The sequence below is a fragment of the Stenella coeruleoalba genome, assembly GCF_951394435.1.
Source record: "Stenella coeruleoalba genome assembly, chromosome: 4".
NCBI classification, from domain to species: domain Eukaryota; kingdom Metazoa; phylum Chordata; class Mammalia; order Artiodactyla; family Delphinidae; genus Stenella; species Stenella coeruleoalba.
The window spans coordinates 143075040-143098665 of NC_137149.1; the positions used below are offsets into that span (position 1 = coordinate 143075040).

A 23626-nucleotide genomic window follows, 5' to 3' on the forward strand; every position below is an offset into this window, starting at 1 on the left:
ACACCCCACTTTCACCAATGGACAGATCACCCAAAATGAAAATAAATAAGGAAACACAAGCTTTAAATGATACCTTAAACAAAATGGAGTTAATTGATATTTACAGGGCATTCCATCCAAAAACAACAGAATACACTTTCTTCTCAAGTGTTCATGGAACATTCTCCAAGATAGATCACATCTTGGGTCACAAATCAATCCTTGGTAAATTTAAGAAAATTGAAATCATATCAAGTACCTTTTCTGACCACAACTCTATGAAACCAGATATCAATTACATGAAAAACTGTGTAAAAAATACAAACACATGGAGGCTAAACAATTCGCTAATAAATAACCAGGAGATCAATGAAGAAATCAAAGAGGAAATAAAAAGAAACCTAGAAACAAATGACAATGAAAGCATGAAGACCCAAAACCTATGGGATGCAGTAAAAGCAGTTTTAAGAGGGAAGTTTATAGCAATACAATCTTACCTCAAGAAACAAGAAAAATCTCAAATAAAGAACCTAACCTTACACCTAAAGCAATTAGTGAAAGAAGAACAACAAAAAAAAAAAAACCCCAAATTTAGCAGAAGGAAAGAAATCATAAAGATCAGATCAGAATTAAATGAAAAAGAAACGAAGGAAAAAATAGCAAAGATCAATAAAACTAAAAGCTGGTTCTTTGAGAAGATAAACAACATTGATAAACCATTAGCCAGACTCATCAAGAAAAAAAGAGAGAAGACTCAAATCAACAGAATTAGAAATGAAAAAGAAGTAACAACTGACACTGTAGAAATACAAAGGATCATGAGAGATTACTACAAGCAGCTATATGCCAATACAATGGACAACGTGAAAGAAATGCACAAATTCTTACAAAACCACAACATTCTGAGATGGAACCAGGAAGAAATAGAAAATATAAACAGACAAATCAGAAGCACTGAAATTGAAACTGTGATTAAAAATCTTCCAACAAACAAAAGTCCAGGACCAGATGACTTCACAGGAAAATTCTATCAAACACTTAGATAAGAGCTAACACCTATCCTTCTCAAACTCTTCCAAAATATAGCAGAGGGAGGAACACTCCCAAACTCATTCTACGAGGCCACCATCACCCTGATACCAAAACCAGACAAAGATGTCACAAAAAAAAGAAAACTACAGGCCAATATCACTGATGAACATAGATGCAAAAATCCTCAACAAAATACTAGCAAACAGAATCCAACAGCACATTAAAAGGATCATACACCATGATCAAGTGGGGTTTATCCCAGGAATGCAAGCATTCTTCAATATACGCAAATCAATCAATATGATACAGCATATTAACAAACGGAAGGAGAAAAACCATATGATCATCTCAATAGATGCAGAGAAAGCTTTCAACAAAATTCAACACCCATTTATGATAAAAACCCTCTAGAAAGTAGGCAGAGAGGGAACTTTCCTCAACATAATAAAGGTCATGTATGACAAACCCACAGCCAACATCGTCCTCAATGGTGAAAAGCTGAAAGCATTTCCACCAAAATCAGGAACAAGACAAGGTTGCCCACTCTCACCACTATTATTCAACATAAGTTTGGAAGTTTTAACCACAGCAATCAGAGAAGAAAAAGAAATAAAAGGAATACAAATCGGAAAAGAAGAAGTAAAGCTGTCACTGTTTGCAGATGACATGATACTATATATAGAGAATCTAAAGATGCTACCAGAAAACTACTAGAGCTAATCAATGAATTTGGTAAAGTAGCAGGATACAAAATTAATGCACTGAAATCTCTGGCATTCCTATACACTAATGATGAAAAATCTGAAAGTGAAATTAAGAAAACACTCCCATTTACCACTGCAACAAAAAGAATAAAATATTTAGGAATAAACCTACCTAAGGAGACAAAAGACCTGTATGCAGAAAATTATAAGACACTGATGGTCACCTTATTTTTGATAAAGGAATGAAGAATATACAATGGAGAAAAGACAGCCTCTTCAATTAGTGGTGCTGGGAAAACTGAACAGCTACATGTAAAAGAATGAAATTAGAACACTCCCTAACACCATACACAAAAATAAACTCAAAATGGATTAAAGACCTAAATGTAAGGCCAGACACTATCAAACTCTTAGAGGAAAACATAGGCAGAACACTCTATGACATAAACCACAGCAAGATACTTTTTGACCCACCTCCTAGAGAAATGGAAACAAAAATAAACAAATGGAACCTAATGAAACTTCAAAGCTTTTGCAAAGCAAAGGAAACTATAAACAAGACAAAAAGACAACCCTCAGAATGGGAGAAAACATTTGCAAATGAAGCAACTGACAAAGGATTCATCTCCAAAATATACAAGCAGCTCATGCACCTCAATATCAAAAAAACAAACAACCCAATCCAGAAATGGGCAGAAGACCTAAATAGACATTTCTCCAAAGAAGATATACAGACTGCCAACAAACACATGAAAGGATGCTTAACATCACTAATCATTAGAGAAATGCAAATCAAGACTACAATGAGGTATCACCTCACACCAGTCAGAATCGGCATCATCAAAAAATCTAGAAACAATAAATGCTGGAGAGGGTGTGGAGAAAAGGGAACACTCTTGCACTGTTGATGGGAAAGTAAATTGATACAGCCACTATGGAGAACAGTATGGAGGTTCCTTAAAAAACTAAAAATAGAACTACCATATGACCCAGCAATCCCAGTACTGGGCGTATACCCTGAGAAAACCATAATTCAAAACGACGCATGCACCCCAGTGTTCATTGCAGCGCTATTTACAATAGCTAGGACATGGAATCAACCTAAATGTCTATTGACAGATGAATGGATAAAGAAGATGTGGCACATATATACAATGCAATATTACTCAGCCACTTAAAGAAATGAAATTGAGTTATTTTAGTGAGGTGGATGGGCCTAGGGACCATCATACAGAGTGAAGTAAGTCAGAAAGAGAAAAACAAGTACTTGCTAACACATATATATGGAATCTAAGAAAAATTTAAAAAGTCATGAAGAACCTAGGGGCAGGACAGGAATAAAGACGCAGAACTACTAGAGAATGGACTTGAAGATATGGGGAGAGGGAAGGGTAGGCTGGGACCAAGTGTGAGAGTGGCATGGACTTATATACACTACCAAATGTAAAATAGATAGCTAGTGGGAAGCAGCCGCATAGCACAGGGAGATCAGCTCGGTGCTTTGTGACCACCTAGAGGGGTGAGATTGGGAGGGTGGGAGGGAGGGAGACCCAGAGGGAAGAGATATGGGGATACATGTATATCTGATTCACTTTGTCATAAAGCAGAAACTAACACACCATTGTAAAGCAATTATACTCAAATAAAGATGTTAAAAAATAAAGAATATCTATTAGTCTACTTCCTTTCCTGAACACATAAAATTACATGCATAAATATCAGTTGTGATCTATGTGCCTGTTTTAGTATATTTCCTAATCCTATTTCAGTAAACTAATTTTGGATTTTAGTTTTCTACTCTTCAATTTTCTTCTCTCTTCGTTCTTTAGCTGCTCCCAATAACTTCACTTTTTATTATCTGTTAATATATTTAGGGCTAGACAGACCCCTATAAGACACTTTGTAAAAGATAGTATTTCTTCTTTATTTGCATAATTTAAAGGAATAAATAGCTTTGTCCAACTTCCTATTTACTACAGCTTAGATTGAACCATTTGCAATTGCTTTTTTTTAGGTTAAAAAAAGAACAGTTGAAATGAAGCAACCAGCAGTGCCGTACATTACAGCTGAACAGTGTGGGCTTAGGGGCGCTGACCCCTGCACTGTCGAAAATCAGCCTATAGTCAGCCATGCATATCCTTTGTTCCTCTGTATCTTGGGTTTTGTATCTGCAGATTTAACCAACTAGGGATAATGTAATACTATAGCAGATGTTTATTGAAAAAAATCTGCGTATGCAGTTCAAACCCATGTTTGTTCAAGGGTCAACCATACATCTTTCTTATCTCTCCATCTCATCTTCTTTTTTGTAATTTCTCTATGAATCCTATGCTTCTGGCATCCTCATCTGTTCCTTCTACCCCTCAATACATTCTGCTTCTAATCAGTGGTTCATCTGACTCAGAATTCCCTCCTCGCCACCGATTGTATTAGTCAGGGTTCACCAGAGAAACAGAACCAATAGGATATGTAAAGCTATATAAGAGATATAGATGTAGATATAGGCATAGGCACATGATATAGGCATAGGCACATGATCACATCATCCTATCCTACTGATTGCATGAAAGTTAACAATACTTAAATACTGATATAAAGTCAATACATTTTCTTCTGTTACATGATAAGGGAATAAGAGAGGAAATAAGACAAAGATATCTGAGATAGATATACACACATATATATTCACACACAAATGTATTCATAGCAAAATAAGGAGGAAACGCTCAGGACAGTTTCAGTCCTTATTTCTGTAACTGGTCATGGGGTCATAGTTGATATTTGTAACTATCTTCATCTACTACCCATTCTAAGTCTTCTGCCCCCAGCAAGCACCTCAGCTGGTCATGGTTCTTACCTGGTGGAGTTACACAAATCTTCATTCCTGAAGGGTCTGGGCCATTTGTAATCCTGCCTGGATCGGGTGGTTGTAGTTTTCCATTTACCTTCATCACAAGGCATGGTAATACTGAGACACCCTCACAGATCTCCTGCATTCCAGACATATGTTTCCTTACCTCCACTGTGGAATAATAATTCAATCTCCCCTCAGTCATCATGATCCGTCACCCCAGCCAACACTGTAACTCTATTCTTTACCTGTTGTTTCAGAGGCATGAGGAACTCCAAGTGGCCAGGTGCCAGTATTAACCTCCGGTTCAGTGGAATCATTGTTGAGTCTCCAGGTGGAAGCATTGCCCCCTCCGGAACTAAAATCTCTAGGTCAGCAAAGCATAAAGTCACAGAAACAAAAAGCAAAAATGTGGCTAGTGGGTCACTAGGGTTAACAGTGAGTGGTACCACTACAATGTCTACCCCTTGATCACTAGACTCATGAATCCTGCCTATCATATAAATATGATTTGCACCATATATTGGACGCTGACTCAGAGCATACGCAGCTTTCTGTAGAACCTTACCCCAGCCCCGAAAAGTATTACCGCCTAGCTGGCTTTGTAACTGAGTCTTCAAAAGGTCTTTCCACCATTCTCTCAAGCCAGCTACTTCAGGACGGTGAGGAACATAGTAAGACAAGTGAATTCCATGAGCATGGAACCACTGTAGCACTTCTTTTGCTATGATTTGAGTTCCTTGATCAGAAGCAGTGCTGTGTGGAAAATCATGACAGTGGACAAGGTATTCCTTAAATCCGTGGATGGTGGTTTTGGCATAAGCATTGCATGCAGAGAAGGAAAATCAATATCTAGAGTAAGTGTCTATTCCAGTAAGAACAAAATACTACCCCTTCCATGATGGAAGCAGTCCAATTGATCAGTCTGCACCAGGTAGCTGGCTGTTCACCCTGGGGAATGATGTCATATGAGGGCTCAGCGTTAGAATCAGCTGCTGGCAGATTGGGCACTCAACAGTGGCCACGGCCAGGCTGGTCTTGGTGAGAGGACGTCCGTGTTGCTGAGCCCATGCATAACGTCCATCCCTGCCACCATGGCCACTTTGCTCATGAACACATTGGGCAATGACAGGGGTCTGGGGAAAGAGGCTGACTGGTGTCCACAGAACATGACATCCTATCCTACTGATTGCCATAATCCTCTTCTGCCGACATCACCCTTTGGTGCGCATTTACATAGGACACAAATATCTTCATGGTTTTGCCCACTCAGAGAGATCTATCAACATACTTCCTCCTCAAATCTCTGCATCACCAATTTTCCAGTCATGTTCCTTCCAAGCCCCTGGTCATCCAGTCAGACCACGGCCACAGCCCATGAACCAGGATATAGTTGCACACCTACCCTTTTCTCCTTCTAAGCAGAGTGAACAAACAGGGGCAGTGCCCAAAGTCCTGCCCACTGGGAGGTTTGTTTTCACCACTCTTTTTAAGGGATATCCCGGGAAGAAGCTGTAGTGCAGCTGCCCACTTTGAGGTGGTGCTTGCATATTCTGTAGAACCATCTGTTAACCAGGCCTGAGTCTCCTTTTCCTCTGTCAGCTGGTCATAGGGAATGCCCCATGAGGTCATAGGCACAGGCTGGGAGAGAGAAGGCGGGGTAGCGGGAGTAGGGGCCACGGACATTTGGGCCACTTCTTCATGTAATTTACTTGTGCCTTCAGGGCTCAGGCCCAGTCCTGTATACACCACTACCACTTGAGGATGGAGAGTTGCTGTACATGCCTAACTCTAGAGCTTCATGGGTCAGTTAACACCCAGTTGATAATGGGATGCTCAGGTCACATGGTAAGTTGTTCAATGTCTACAAAGGCCCAGTAGCAGGCCAAGGGCTCTCTCTCAAAAGGAAGGTAGTGGGCTTCCCTGGTGGCGCAGTGGTTGAGAGTCCACCTGCCGATGCGGGGAACACGGGTTCGTGCCCTGGTCCGGGAAGATCCCACATGCCGCGGAGCGGCTGGGCCTGTGAGCCATGGCCGCTGAGCCTGCACGTCCGGAGCCTGTGCTCCGCAATGGGAGAGGCCACAACATTGAGAGGCCCGCGTACCGCAAAAAAAATAAAAAATAAAAAAAAAAAGGAAGGTAGTTATCTTCAGATGATGGCATCTGAAGATGACCTTGCTCCATAACCCTAAAGACCTATGCTGCAATTCACCTGTAGGGACCTGCCAAAGGCTCCGAACAGCATCCTCTCTGCCACCGCCGCTTCAAACACCATTGGATCTGGTGAATCACATGGCCCATTTGACGGACCAGCTTACACAGCACAAATGTTCAGGGTACAGAGAGTAAGCAGAGAAAAAGAAATAAATCCCAGGAGTGACGCAAAGTCCACCAGGTGGGGATCTAGAATGGGCAATATTTAAAGAACAGGCAGGCATCTAGAAGTTCTGCCAGGATTCAGGAAAAGGACTAGCAAGGCAATCAGACTTTTGGTTTTAGCAGAAACATATCTCCTGAGAAAGCAAAAATTAGCTTGGACTGAGAAAGCAGAAATCTACCCACCATTTGTCAGACTGGAAAAACAGACAGAAATAAAGCCAGCTGCAAGTGTTAACAGAAAATAACATCTCTCTCAAGGACACTGAATCTATAAAGTGTCATGACAACCCCCTACTTTGAATGACTCCTGCTTTATTAATCACTGAGAAATTTTATTCTCTAAAATCAAAGATGAGCAGAGACTTTGCTTTTTAAAATTATATCAGTAAAAATAAAACACCCAACTCTTGTCTGGAGGGTCTGAGGCACTTTGACACAAGGACTCCGTCTCAATTTACAACCCAGGGGCAGAGATTCAGATCCAACAGTCCACATCCATCTCAACTTTACTTTGCACTTCCCAAGGACACAGGAGCCTGGGTCTACTTCACAGTCCAAACCTGACGTTGACTCCTTCAGCCACAGCCCAGCCTTGCTTTGAGCCTCTCAAACATTGCTTCATTTAAATATCACCTCAGTTCCATCCTTTCCCCAAATCCTACAATAGTTCTATCTTTTCCTTTGCTAAGACTCCAAAGTTGCTCTGGTGGGCAGTCTCCTTCCTTGCATTGGGCCCAGAAGCCTGACTGTGTCAGACAATTTGCTCCTGGTTGCCTTAGGTGATCGGGCTGGCACAGTTCTAATCAGTGTACATGCTAGGATGAGATGAGGAAGCTATGCAGAAGCCCAGTTAGAAAGATCACAGGGGATTGTTGCTTGAGGACAAGGTAAGGATCCACTTACGGGAATCAAGATATTAGGACAAGACAAAAGGTAAATGTGCTTTCGCGCCAAGCCTAAATGTTGGTCTGTTACAGCCTGAGTATCTCCTGCCTTCAGTTCAGATTGTGTTAGAACAACAAGGAAGAGTCAGTGGTTTCAACTGAGGAAGGTACTAGGGAGGTAGGAGCTGGGAACCAGTTGGTTGTGACAGATCTTGGGAGCAGGCCAAAGAGACAGTGAGGTAAACTCGACAGCAGCCCTTGACTAGGGGCTTGGACTGGAGCCTCACACTGGACGATGTCTGGGAATTAAATTTTGCAAGTGCTTTCTTCCCACAGACACATCTTCATCTCTTTGAAAAGAAAATTCTAGGGAGGAAAAGAAGGAAGGAGTGGGGGCTTCCCTGGTGGCGCAGTGGTTGAGAGTCCGCCTGCCGATGCAGGGGACACGGGTTCGTGCCCCGGTCCGGGAAGATCCCACATGCCGCAGAGCGGCTAGGCCTGTGAGCCATGGCCGCTGAGCCTGCGCGTCCGGAGCCTGTGCTCCACAACGGGAGAGGCCACAGCAGTGAGAGGCCCGCGTACCGCAAAAAAAAAAAAAAAAAAAAAAAAAAGAAGAAGGAAGGAGTAAAGGAAGGAGGGGTATAGGTAGTGGCAAAGCCCAAAATAATGGTTGCGGGAGTAAGGGAAGCAACTTATGATACAGCTGTCTGTAAATGCAGTGTTTCATGCTAGAGCTGGGGCCATGCAAACTAATGGAAAACACAGAGTCTAATATATTGGTGACCTTTAGACCTTATACCATTTTCTGAGCTACATGTGTGCCCCATAGGAATTGGCTCTTTTTTTCCTTTTTCTAAAATTTCTTACTTCTTTCTTCTTTTTTCTTTTTTAGCATATAAACCCAAGGTCCCTGTTCAGAGGGGAGAGGTTGGGAACATTGAGCTGTTGGCTTGTTTCACTCTCTAGAGGATTTGCTTGCAAGCAGCAGTGAATGGATCACTGTGAGAACACAATGATATTTTCATCTGTGAACTGAGCTATTCTATTCTGTTCCTGTTCCTTTTAGGGAGAGGAAAATTGTTCCTAGTTATTTTGGTCTCAAGTTTTTCAGAACTTCCATTACAAACCATAAAGCAAGTTTGACTTCTGGGAAATTCTATTCCAATTAATAATTTAAAATGTATTTATATGATGAGGTATGGATTCTCTAGAGGTTATCTTTTTATAATCTATTTTAGAAAATAGATTTTGGACTTCCCTGGTGGCGCAGTGGTTAAGAATCCGCCTGCCAATGCAGGGGACACGGGTTTGACCCCTGGTCTGGGAAGATCCCACATGCCGCGGAGGAACTAAGCCCGTGCGCCACAACTACTGAAGCCTGCGCGCCTGGAGCCCGTGCTCCACAACAAGAGAAGCCACCACAATGAGAAGCCTGCTCACCGCAAGGAAGAGTAGCCCCCGCTCGCCGCAACTGGAGAAAGCCCGCACGCAGCAACGAAGACCCAACTCAGCCTAAATAAATAAATAAATAAATAAATTTTTAAAAAGTGGGAAAGAAACAGAGGTTTGTAAGGAGAAAAGTGAATGTGAAAAGTAAATGTAATGTACAGCTGAATCACTTTGTTATACAGCAGAAACTAACACACCATTGTAAAGCAATTATACTCCAATAAAGATGTTAAAAAAGATGACAAAAGTAAATGTAAAATGATTACTAGCAGTAATAATGTTTTTTTTTTTTTTTTTTTTTTTTTGGCGGTACGCGGGCCTCCCACTGTTGTGGCCTCTCCCGTTGCGGAGCACAGGCTCCAGACGCGCAGGCTCAGCAGCCATGGCTCACGGGCCCAGCCGCTCCGCGGCATGTGGGATCTTCCCGGACCGGGTCACGAACCTGTGACCCCTGCATCGGCAGGCAGACTCTCAACCACTGCGCCACCAGGGAAGCCCAGTAATAATGTTTTATAACCCTTTTCTAAACCAATGGCTTTCACATCTTTTTCTTACTGCAACCAAGAGTATATGCATACTTAGACATATTTGTGTATGTATGTATATATAGAGAAATAACACTGTTTCATGAGACACTACACATTATACACTAAAGATTTTTCTTTTTCTTTCATTTTACAAAATGCTGGTCATGTGTCACTAAACTGATATCATGACCTATTAATTGAGTGGCAACCTGCAGTTTAAAAAAATACTACTCTCATGGGCAATATTAGCAGTTTCTTCATTAATCTTTAGTCCAGAAAATAACCTAAAAGCAATTTTATTTTCTAATACCAGACTTCTTGTGTTCAAAGGATCTACCCTTGAGAGGTTCCTTGGGAGTGTCTCCTTCATTTTCACCTTGAAGTTACGGACGGAGGTCAACGAAGATATTACAGTGGAAGGTCAGGGTCATAGTGTTCCTTCATGGCTTCTGACATCGGCCCTAGATTCTGAACATCTCCTCTCCTCTGCCCCAGAAATACTTCTTAAGGTGAAGTCTTTATAAGAGCTGGCAGGAAATTTATCCCACTTGACTCAGGTGACACCTGCAGAGACTCTCATTGGACTAGAAATGGAAAGTGATCAAAAAATAGGGACAGGTTAAATACCTAAGGCATTTCATAAAATAAAATACGACACAGCTTTGAAAAAAGAACGTCACTCTGTGTGTAACGAACGACTATTCAAGGTATAGTTTTAGGTTAAAAAGAGTAAGTTAAGCACACTGTGTGTAGTAGACTTCCATGTGTTTTTAAAAGGGGGATATACGTGCTTATATGTGCACAGAATATTTCTGGAAATTTCCACAAGACATTAGTAATGGGAATTGCCTCTAAGGAAGAGAAATAGAGGACTGGGAATCTGGGATGATAGAGATTTAATATTTTTGCCTACCTTTTCATAGTGTTTGAAATTTTTATTTTGTGTATATATACATATTACTTTTCAATTAAAAAAATAACTTATTTTAGGGAATTCCCTGGCAGTCTAGTGGTTAGGACTCAGTGCTTTCACTGCCAGGGTCATGGAACTAAGATCCCACATGCTGCACAGCATGGACAAAAAAAAAAAAAAAACTAATTAAAAAAATATGTTGGAGGAAGTAAGTACTCACAAACTCATTAAGATGAAGGGAGTTTTCCTTGTGAACAGTCCTAGAAATAGATGTTTATTATAGCACCAAAATTCATTCTCTCTTTCATTTACATATATTATATAATTTACAAAGAGTTTCATATCCATTGCCTGACTTAGAGCTCATAACAACCTTTTGAAATAGGTAGGACAGTTACTAGAAGCCACAATTTACAAATTGGAAAAAGACAAAAGGGCTAAAGGAGTTAAAGCTCTAGAGCACAGTTTAAGGAAAGAAGTTTGGAGTCATGTACATGATTATGATATAGTAGAAACTTGAAATTTTACAGTATTAGGAGTTACCAAGTAGTTTATAAATGGCAGTATTTTGAAAGCCTTCAGCAATATTACTTGCAATATTGATCTCTTAACTAAGAAACTCATGCATAAAGGAGGAAGGAGGCAGGAAAAAAAAAAGCTACTGAAACTCTTTGTGTAAAATATGCCCTATAATAGAGCATAAAATTTTCAACCAGTCAGCTAATGACTGGCTGAAAATTAACATTAAAGAAGTTGCGTTCAACACTTCGCCGTATAGAATTTTACCTTTGAATTAGAACAAATCTAAAATAATTACCTAAGTGGAAGAGAGATATCACAAATCATCACTTACTAAATCTTGAATAATACCCTAAAGGCTTATGCTTATGGTCATTATATCTCCCAGAGTCCCAGATAAGCCAAATTTACACCTCCAGTCCCCGGGTAATTATTCATAGAAGCCCTTTCATTCTCAAGGGTATCCTGGTTTGGGGATAAATGATTATCCACCTTATTAAATATCACGCTCTAGTTTCATACACCTTTAAGATCCTCATGTTCTAGGGTTAGGGCTTCATCTCAAAACTAAGGAGTACCCTCATTTGTGCAAAATCTGAAGAACCCATGTTCAGATTTTAGCAGCATGTATGACTCTCAGATAAAAAAGAGTAGTTTCCAAAGCAGCTGTGGGCTTTACCAAAGAGATTAAAATAAGAAGGAAGTCTCAGAGTCTGATTTGGAATTTTTGGTTTGTAGGGGTTTAAAGGCAAATGTGAACCAAGTTTGGCTTGGTGAGACTGAGGTGGAAGATAAATAACTGATTCCACTTAGCAGATGTCTGAACAGAGAGTTCAAAAAGTGCATCCCCTCCAGGAGCACTTCATTCACGAGTTTATTTATTAATAGTTGGAGCACGTTCTAAGCACTGCCTCAGTTTTGTCAGTAGTTTTGGGGACGTTATGCTCCATTTCCAGCACTTTGCAGGAATGTGATACTATACGTGAGGTTTTGTTTAAACCAGCCTCTGAATTCTTTCCTGCTTAGCGCTCTTTAGAATTTCCATAATTTGTAATTACTCTATTCACTAATTACAAAGATTATTCCCATGGTCCAGGTAGGTTAAATCGTTGCTGTGATTTTTTTTTTCATGTTGCAAGTGTATTTCTTCCTTAGAACAAGCAGATGAATTGTAGCCAAGCTGGAGATCATGGTAACAGCATCTTTTACTCAGAGGTAAGCAGACCATCTATCCAGAATATATAATTACTGAAAGATTAAGGCATTAAGATGTGTTTACTTGCTACATTCTCTAAAGCACTTGGCATTTAAATTGAAGTTATTTAGTATGTGATTACTTGAGGTTTCTGTGTAAAATACTAAAGAATATTTTAATCATTCTTCTATGTTTACATTTACACTTTTAACAAAATCTTTTCTGAATATATTTAACACGCGGGTACACAGATTCTCTCTCTGACGGTGTTCAGACCTGGTTCTGAATCTGACAGTTTGACTATTTTCTTGTTGTTTCTGTTGTTGTTTACATATGTCTTCTCTTTTATTTCTCCCCTCTGTTTACTTTCTTAGAAATCTTTATTTCCTATCAATTACTCACCAGATTGTTCACAAAAGGAATCTGGTGGAGTTTTCTTTAGTTCTAATCGTCACTGGTTGAGTGATTACTGTCACTGCCTTTACTGTCACTATCACTGTCACTACCACCTCCATTGTTGTCGCCGTTACCAGACTTGCTCTTGCTGTCACTCTCATCACCACTGTCAGATGCACTGTCACTGCTGTCACTATCACTGCTGTTGCTGTCACTGCTGTTGCTGTCACTCCTGTCACTACTGTCACTATCACTGCTGTCACTGTCGCTGCTGTCACTATCACTGCTGTCACTGTCACTACTGTCACTGCTATCACTACTATCTGATTGGCTGTCACTACTGTTGCTACTGTCGCTGCTGTCAGACTTGCTGCTACCACTGCTGTCACTGCTGTCACTGCTTTCACTACTGTCACTGCTGTCACTGCTGTCACTGCTTTCACTACTGTTGATGCTATTGCTGCTGTCACTGCTGTCTGATTTGCTGTCACTACTGTCACTGCTGTCACTACTGTCGCTGCTGTCTGACTTGCTGTCACTGCTGTTACTACTGTCACTGTCTGATTTACTGTCACTTTCACTGCTGTCACTACTGTCACTGCTGTCTGATTTGCTGTCACCACTGTCACTGCTATCACTACTGTCACTGCTGTCACTGCTGTCACTACTGTCACTGCTGTCTGATTTGCTGTCACTACTGTTGCTACTGTCGCTGCTGTCAGACTTGCTGCTACCACTGCTGTCACTGCTGTCACTGCTTTCACTACTGTCACTGCTGTCACTGCTGTCACTGCTTTCACTACTGTTGATGCTATTGCTGCTGTCACTGCTGTCTGATTTGCTGTCACTACTGTTGCTACTGTCACTGCTATCACTATTGTCGCTGCTGTCAGACTTGCTGCCACTACTACTGTCACTACTGTCACTGCTATCACTACTGTCACTGCTGTCACTACTGTCACTGCTGTCACTGCTGTCACTGCTTTCACTACTGTTGCTGCCATTGCTGCTGTCACTGCTGTCACTACTGTCACTGCTGTCACTGCTGTCACTACTGTCACTACTGTCGCTGCTGTCACTGCTGTCACTGCTTTCACTACTGTTGCTGCCATTGCTGCTGTCACTGCTGTCACTACTGTCACTACTGTCACTGCTGTCACTGCTGTCACTACTGTTGATGCTATTGCTGCTGTCACTGCTGTCTGATTTGCTGTCACTACTGTCACTGCTGTCACTGCTGTCACTGCTGTCACTACTGTCGCTGCTGTCACTGCTGTCTGAGTTATCTTTGGTGCTGCCTGATTTTCCATTCTTATCACTCCCCATGTCACCATTGCCATCACCACCACTATCATTAGCATCTGATGTGTTATCACTATCACCTTCTTCTCCTCCTTTTGAGTCACTGTCATTGCCATTATCACTTGATTCATCAGAGTTATAAGAAGCATCTCCTTGGCTACTGTGGTTGTTGTCACCTTCAGAATTGGTATCATCACTGCCATTAGACTCATCACTGCTGTTGGGATCATCTCCTTGCACGGATTCATCACCAAACTCATAACTGTCATAGCCATCACTGTTACTGTCACTACGTGTTTTGCTGGGTCCAAACTTATCTTGAGGTTCTAATTTCTGGCCAGGTCCCTGCATGACGTCAACCTCTTCTTGTGCCTTGACATTTCCTTTGCACACAATCATTCCATGTTGGCCTTTACTCTCTTTATCTTCATTCATTTTCCCAGATTCTTTGGTAATATTGTTTCTGTCGCCACTGCTGGGATATTCCATTTCTATTCCCTATGGAAAGATGGAGAAAAGAATGATTAATTAGTGAACGTTGTTCCACAAAATTGCATTGGTTTGAGGAAGACTGACTGGGGAAAGTGGCCATAGAACAGGAGTTCAGCTTCCAGTACTTCAGAAACATCTGTCTGTGAAAACGTGCTTTATTCAATACTTGAAAGTACTCTGGTGTTTAGATTATAGACCATCCCATTTGTGCCTTTACCCAGTAAGAGCTTTCGTAAACAGTTACGTGCTGCATTAATTATTTAGCATAAGACTTTTGAAGAATTATAACCAAATTTTCAGAGATTTCTGCTTTTTAAAATTGTTCTATAGCAAAGTCTAGTATGGACTCTAGCTTTCCCATCAAATATTCAAGTAATTTAGGTGCAAAAATACATGACTATTTGTCATGATTTATTTTCATGCTACCATCATGGAAGGAAGGGGAGAATTTAAACTGCCCTTGAAAGAAACCAGCTTCACAAACTAACCTTAACTTGGTTCTTCCCAATAGCAGGTGGCTCTAATTTTTCAGTGATTCCATTTTCCACAGCTTTGCTTTCTCTCTGATTGGGTTTTTGAGTGTCCTCTATTTTTTGGCTACCATTGTCTCCTGAAATACCATCAAAATCGTCCTCACTCTTGGAGGTATTGTGTCCATCAATGGCATGGGTGTCTTCTTTGTCCGCAGGGTCATCAGCTTCACCACTAATTGAACTTTGACCTAAGCTATTGTCATCGTCACCTTCTGTTTCATGAGGTTGACCCTCTTGGCCCTTGCTGTTATCAGGGCCTTTTTCTCCATTCCCTGTCTCTTCACCTTCATCATCACCAGAGCCCTTGTCTTCATTTTCATCTGCTCCATTCCCACTAGGACTTCCATCAGAATTGTCCAAGGCGACATCTTCTCTATTGCTATCTCCACTTTCCCCTGGTGTTACCCCTGTCTCCTCATTCCCGTTGCTCTCGCCTTCTCTCTGAGGTGTTTCTTCACTTGCATCACCCCCATTTCTACAGAAATTCCCACTTATTTCATCCTCGTGACCTGTGCCATTATTGCTTCCAGCCCCTTGACGTCCATCTTCTTGGACAACAGTGGCATCTTCACTCTGACTTGCATTTCCAACACCCCCATTTTGGGAATTGTTCCCAGTAATCCCATTAATATTGCTCCCATTTGCTGTTCCAGCACTGTCGATGATGCTTACTTGTCCCCTGACGCCATTTGCTGTGGTGCTGTCTTCTTGATGGAGTCCATCATGACCATATGTTTCTGGTTTTCCTGTGCCCCCATTCAGATCCTCAGTATTCCCCTCTTCATTTGCTAACATAGAACGTGCAGAAGAACTTTTCTCTCCCACTTCTGCCCCCTCAGAACCATTTCTCTCTCCTTTGTACCCATCTTTGGTGTACTGTTGCCTTCCTCTTTCATTTTCATGCAGGAGGACACCACTTTCTTTGGTGGTATCATTGGCATTTAACTCATCCTGGAAAAGAGAAACAATGCAAAATAAATTGTGGATACCATCTTAAAGTAAGGCAAACTGAAAAGATGAGCATCAATTTTTTGGAAGTTAGTGGAATCTAAAAACAACTCAGAAACACATTTCACATCCTATACCTGTGTCGGCACTTTCAATTCTGCTAGAAGATTTAAATTCACAGATTTGTCAACAGCATGTCTCTCCAATGGCTTGACTTGAGGAACCTACCAAAGTGAAAATACTGGAAATTGAAAACATTCTTATTTTGTGCACATGTGTGCCCACACACGTGCACACACACACACACACACACACACACGCACACACACAATTTTCTCCAAATGAAGAAAAAAAGATATAACACAAAGGTCAAAGTATGATCTAACTGGGTAGAAAAGAGAAGTGGCTTGTTATAGGGCTTATGTAGAATTTAAACTTGGCAGTATTCCCAATTTTATTGAAGTATTAACCAGATCACTTAACTGTAGAAAAGGAATAGTCTTTTATAAAAATGAAGAGAGACCTTTGATATTTCTGTACGATGCTTCTTGCAATAGCACCAGACCCACATTAAGTATAATCCTGGCCAAAACCCCTAAGAAAATAGTAGGTGTGACCAGAGCCAGGGAGGAAGCAAAGGCAAGTACTTTGCTACTTCTGTGCCCTTCAGGAGCACAATGAAAACAGTTGAGAAAATTCTCAACTACAGAAATACCAAAGTATTTGGTATTATGAAAACATACCAAAATGTTAACCATAACAGCTGGCTAATAAAATTACAAATGGTTTAATTTTCGTAATTTTTCTTTGTTGGTATTTATCTGTATATTCCAAATTTAACTTTCTGAGTGAAACATCAGTTTTCCCTTTGTTGAAAAAACACATGATTTTTTTTCCTATTTTTCTTTCTTGAAATCTTCCTAAACAATACAGGCTTTGTTGATATTAGAATGAAACTCATAGGGTGTTAGCAAAGATGGACAGTCTCCATGACTTCTAAGCATTAAATGTAAATGAATCTGAGTGAATTTTAAAAGAAATAATCCTTCCAACAAGACAGGAGTTTCAATTAGAAGAACGGGAGCATGAATTGGAGTGCCTATTTGGTTTTGTTGAGACCCCAAATATATCTTGTAAAGTCTTTCATGTAAATCTAAAAGTTTAGACTCAGCTGATCGACAAGGTCTCAAGAAAAAAAAAAGTATATATATATAAATGTTAGCTGAAAAGAGATAACAAAGTAAGAAGGATTTTTTTGAGGAAGGCATACTTACTGGAATGGCCCATGCTACTGTCCAAATGCAAAAATATATAATTATCTTCATTTCCTTTAGAAATATTAATCAGGCTGTTTTTGAAGAAAAAAGAACAGCACAAAATTACTTATGAAACAAAATATGATAGCCATATAATGTATTATTTTGGTCTGTAAGCATTTGCGTTTTTCCTAGGCAAGGAGTATAGACGCAACATCAGAAGAAGCTGTCAAGACTCAGTGCTCCAGAGCACACCTGGAGCCACAGTGACGTACAATGGCGTCATCCAGCTCAGCACTGATGGCGCTACCTAGACTTTTTCTGCCTTTGCCAACAAAGGGGTATAGCCAGGCAGTTACAAAAACCATAACTATAACTTTCTCCTTCTGTTGTTCCTGATGGCAATAATGTGTCTTCTGAATAGTTTTAATCAAGGATTAACTAATTCTGCTAAGATTGTGCTTAAAAGATTGTGTTTATCATCCCCACCCCAAAGCCACACTATTGGGCTGGCTAGACTGTACAGAAAAGAAGTTACTAGCATGAAGATGAAAGAACATGGAGTTTGGATTCAGAGACCTGGGTTCCAATTCTATCTTTGCTACCTGATGTGTGAGCTTGAAGAATTTAAGTAGCTTTCTTAAGCATTTGATTCCTCTGTCTGGGATAATAAGAATACCTGCACTTCAGGATTATCCCAATTATCTTAGCAGAAGAATTTTCTCTGAGAAACATTCTCTGACTCCATGTCAAAAGGCGTTTGGTGTCTCTCTCCTCTTTACACCCAGGAGCTTCTGCACACCTTGCTAGTAGCGCTGCACAGTTTTCACTGTTTTAAAGTAGCCTGGGGGCTACTTATATGTTCCCCCACCCTACTGAGAGCTCCTGAGGTCCAGGAGAGTGTCTTGGTGATCACTGTATTCCAAACCACAGCACAGAAAAAGCTATTTTGTAAATGTTGCTGATGAATATATACTTATTACTCTAAGCAACATGTAGCACTGTTCCGGGTATTTAACAGTCTCAATAAATGATAGCAATTATTATGTGGGACTTCTAAAAACATGATCCTTCATTCCTGTTAGAATCCACATTCAGAAACAATCTAATGTACATTTTTGATACATTGGGATAGACATTGAGTTCATGAGAATCAAAATTTTAAACCGCTGTTTACTGCAAATTGGATTTCTTGATATAATGATGCTATTACTATAGAAAGGAAGGAGGAATTTTACTTCTATTTCATGCACTCCCACTGGATTTATAGATTATAATATTGTATGTCATAAGATAGCCTTGCTTGAATTTAATGTTGATAGTGGAAGCATAATAAAACCGCAGTGAATATCGACTGTCCTAGAAGTATTGGCATTTTCACAGGAGAGAGGACCCAGTTCCAGAGCTATTGAGAGGGGAAAAAAATGTGCTTACTCTTATAGCTGTTCAACAGAAAGCCAAGAATAGCTAGACCTCTTTCAAAAATGCTATAGATTAAAAACGAGGCTGATGTGACCTCAGGACACTATAATGCAGAGCTCTGGGGCATAGATGTGGAAGGGCAGCTGTTTAGTAAGCAGAGGTTATACTGTACTTTGCAGTCCCAAACCTAATTATTACATAGACTCTGCAGAAGACCAGTCTACACTGTGATTTGGAGGAAACATGGTATCCTGGAAAGGAACTTATAGTGAAGGACAGAGTTATGTGCATCCCATTTCTGAACTGCAATCCAGCAATCTGACCACTTTAGCTCTCTTTCAAATCTACTCCAGAACAATTGCACAATGTACGACGCTACTTGCCACTGTGTCCACAGGTAGGTAAACGGCTTGAAAAGCTACTATAGAAATGGCCTCTGTTTTGTCAGTCTGAAAGCAGAGGCTTCAGAATTGTGTGAACCCCCTTCAGATTATTTTATGTATTATCACAAACAAAATGAGATTTTACTTAATTTGAACAAGTTAATAAAACCTTGAAAAGCAAAGCTTAAATAAAGCCCTGTTTCAAAGCCCAAGGTAGTTATTTATATCTGGTTATCTAATTTGTTATCAAAACTAATAAAAGCAACCAGATAATTACAAGGTTTCTACCTCAGTTTACCAATTTTTTAGTAACATGTCTTTTATTTGCCAAGCCTATTATTATAGCATGAAACAGAAAAAGTGTGTGAAAGAAGTCAGATTCTCCAGATATCCTAAGTAGAAGTATTTTAATCTAGTTTTAAAACCCTAATGTCAATTGGTAAAATAATAATAATAACAATTTATTATTATTTTAGGCCAAAGGTTGATTTTTCAGGGACCAAAAAATTAAATGTAAACTGATATTCATTCAACAAACATTTGAAGGCCTAATGTGGGCCATATACTGAACCCTGGGAACAGATATGAGTCCTATCCTCATAGAGTTTATTACTGACTAGATTAGCCAAACTTTGAAATAAATGTAACATAATGTGTTAAATCAAATTCCTAAATCCATGTTCATTTCTTAATACAGTCAGTGTTTAAATGTTATTTGAAAGAGATGGTTTTTCTGCATAAAAATAACAGTAATGGAGCTTTAGTGAATTATGCATAAAATATTCTAATCACTCATTCCGTTGTTAATATTTTAGATATAAAATATGTGCTTCATCGTACATATACTTTTCCTATTAGCAACTTATATTTTAACATAATGGCTGTGGAAAACAAATCTGATTCTTCAGTGATGCAATATTTTGCTAGGTGGAATTAGCACCACTTACCACATAATTTTCCATTATCTTTTAAAACATAATTTTAATTTGACAAGTCAAAAGGGAAGGAAAATGTCTAATCATAAGGGTTATTCATTTTTTTAAATCGAGTTGGCTTCTCTGAAATTCGAATTTCTTTCCAAAGAAATCAGTTGGGTCCATCTTACCTTAAAAGCCTTCAAAGGGACTTTGAAAATCCAGGATTTCTTATCTTTCTCTTTGAGGACTGAGTGGCACACTGTCCTGGGCTTTTGCATGACAATTTTGTACCTGCCGAAATTTAAAGTCAGTTTGATAATTTTCTCAACCAATCACTGTTTAGGATCCTTGATATGGGGTTATAAAGTGTCACTGTGTCTATGAAGCACATAATAAGTTACCCCACTTCCTTCACTTGCTGGTATGTATTTGCTCACTGAACCATTCGATTCCAAAGGGACTAGACTTACTTTCACTTAATTAAATAGCTCCTGGAAGGCTGTTTTGCATCTTAAATATAGACAATCAGTGTAACATATCTGAAAAGAGCCACTTAAACTCTGTCACCCTGACATTTCTTGTCTTACTAAGGTTGGCAATCTAAGAAAACTCTAGGTTTCTTTAGTGAATATACTGCCTATTTAAGACCCCTATCATTCCTGAGGTAGGTATTAAAGTTTCTGTGCTATAATTCAAGAAACTGTCCACATGCAACAGCCTGGACCTTGCCTGAGGGGTCTTTAACAGTCTATAAATAGTAACTCCCAAGAAATCTCTCTGACCTAAATAAACAGTGGTGTGAAGCTTAAAAATGTATCAATTTAGTATCCAAACTAAATTTTAAAAATAGATATTCAAAATACTAAAACTTATTGTAAGGTAGCTAGATGTGCAAAAGTGCATACCTACAGTCGATCTAGCTCTCAGTTACCTCTGTTATTTGTGCTAGCCGTGGAGGACGACCTAGAAAGCCAGACCATAAGTCTAGCACAAGTTCTGGCACCTGAACTCACCATTCACTTGAACCCCAGACGTATGCTGTAATGCGGGTAACCCCTAAACCAGTTCTCCAATCTAAGAATTGAAAACCTTGACAGTCTAAGTCTCTCCATGTACTTGTTCAAAATATTCCGATTTTTTAAAATGTCATAATATCAAAGGATGTGAACCAAGTAACTTGCTACTACCCAACAGTGATAACTCCAGGATTTATATATAGAACTATTACAGGGAAAGTAGTAAGGTTGAAAGGGAGTGGAAGGAATGGAAAGAGATTTGCCTTGAAGCTGTGTTTTCATAGCAAGCACTTTGTTCTTATCTAAACAGCATGTTTACGTGGGTGGCTTAAAGGACCTAATCAAATTTTAAGGAGTCTTAAGTCACTTCTGGGAGCAACACAACAGATACTAGTGGAGGTCAGGGAACTGAATCTGCCTTCCTTTTCCGTTAACCTGAATTAACATGAGAATTCTGATCTTTTGTTAACTTTCCCAGGTTTCAGCAAAGGATTGTAGCGTCATACCCTCAGCTTTTTCTAGATCATTCTCTCCTGATGGCAAATTTCTTAATTTTAACATCTTTTGCCATTTGGATAGGCAGAGACCTTTCAATACCATCAGGTCCTGGTTTCTTTCTCTTTAACAGTTTTTCTCTCAATGTATTTTCTCTCCTCTTGCATTTTGTTTATTTTTATTTATTTATTTATTTGCGGTACGCGGGCCTCTCACTGTTGTGGCCTCTCCCGTTGTGGAGCACAGGCTCCGGACGCGCAGGCTCAGCGGCCATGGCTCACGCGCCCAGCCGCTCCGCGGCATGTGGGATCTTCCCGGACCGGGACACGAACCCGTGTCCCCTGCATCGGCAGGCGGACTCTCAACCACTGCGCCACCAGGGAAGCCCCTCCTCTTGCATTTTGTTATAAGTAGCAAGAAGAAGCCAGGCAGAAGCTTCAACACTTTGTTCAAAAATCTCCTTAGCTAGATATCCAAGTGCCGTGCTTACAAATTCTGCTTTCCACATAACTGAAGGCCAAAATTCTGCCAAGCTTTCTGTCACGAGGATAACAAGAATCCTCTTCCTCCATATTCCAGTCATGTCTTTGCTCACTTCCTTCTGAGACCTCGCCAGCAGGGTCTTTAACGTCTATATTTCTACTAACAGTTTTCCAGCCTCTACCCATTGTCTGATTCCAGTGCTACACCCACATTTTAAGAATTTCTTATGGCAGCACCCCACTTCCATGTACCAAAATCTATATTAGTTTTCTCTTGCTGCCTAACAAGTCACCAAGTGTACTTTTGCTTTTGGAAGGCTTATTTGGCTCATTTAGCCTCACCTAAATAATCTCTTTATCTTAAAGTCAACTGATTAGTACACTTAATTACATTGGCCAAATCCTTTTTGCCATATTAACAGGACTTCATCGTGAGGCAGGAGATAGATGGGCCCCAGCCTGAACAGTTTCCCCACTGTGGACAGAAACTCCATAATAGCAGAAACTTCATAAAAGCAGGATGATGGAGGAGGCTGGGCCCTGCCCAGATAGAAGATAAGAGACCACATATTCCTCATTCTCGAAATCAGGAGACCTCTCCGACTACACATGAGCAGAAAGGCTCCTTGGAGGTCAAAAGCGGAGTGATGCCAACTGATGCCAACTGATGCTCATTACCCATAGGCCTCTTCGGTAGAATCCATCTTGGCTAAGAGCTGCATACGCACACATGGGAAAATCCTGAGCTATACCAAATACAGACTTTGAACCAGGCAAATCAAAATGATTGGCCAAAGGAAACCCAGAAGAAATGCCCCATGTAAGTGATCCAAACTGCCACGAGGGCACGACTTTCTCTCTGAGCCCACCCATTTGTGTCTATCCCCACGTACTGTACTTCTTTTTTCCCTAATAAATACTCTACTTGTTTCACTACTTTCCATCTTTGTGGGAATTCTTTTTCTGCAAAGCCGTAGGGCCAGGGCCTTGTCACTGACCACTGTTCTAGTGGCTAGCATTCGGTGCTCTCACCGCCGCGACCTGACCTCAATCTCTGGCTGGGATCTGAAACCCTGCTTCAAGCCACTGTAGGCCAAGGCCACCAGAGATCAATCATGGAAATGATACTTCATCATATTTACTCGTTCTCTCCACATTCAAAGGAGAGAGGATTGTACAAAAGGGAGGGTCATTGGGGATCGTCTTAAAATTCTGCCTACCACACATGTTAAGCTACAGTGAAAGAAAATAGATCAATATCTTCATGCCTTGGGGCTGTAGAAAGAAGGGATTTTTAAAGGGGGCATGAGGAAATTTTCATGGATACTTCTGTCTTAATTGTGGTGATTGTTTCATGGGTGTGTACATATGTCAAAACATCAAATTGTACCCTTTATATATGTACACTTTATTGTGTGTCAATGACACCTCAATGAAGCTGTTAGGGGGAAAAAAAGTAATTAACCCATTTCAAATTCTGTAAATTGAGAAGTGAAAACTGCGGTTTTAATAAGGTCTACCTAAAGGGAAACAAAAACTTCAATTTATTGTG

At 40.2% G+C, this 23626-nt stretch overlaps 1 protein-coding gene and 1 long non-coding RNA gene across 2 annotated transcripts; one reads left to right on the plus strand and one right to left on the minus strand.

The window, feature by feature from the left end:
- The first annotated feature begins 4851 nt into the window (after positions 1-4851).
- Positions 4852-23382, plus strand: LOC307185785. Its single transcript, XR_013828173.1, has 4 exons — positions 4852-4937; positions 10136-10225; positions 12393-12452; positions 22497-23382. It is a non-coding gene; the product is annotated as an uncharacterized lncRNA (long non-coding RNA).
- On the minus strand, positions 12877-17428 carry DSPP (dentin sialophosphoprotein; the record flags this gene model as incomplete). The annotated part of the gene is made up of 4 exons (XM_079920316.1): positions 12877-14602; positions 15103-16106; positions 16241-16327; positions 17378-17428. 4 exons carry the CDS (start codon positions 17426-17428, stop codon positions 12877-12879), a joined length of 2868 nt encoding a protein of 955 aa, XP_079776442.1.
- Positions 23383-23626: the final 244 nt, after the last annotated feature.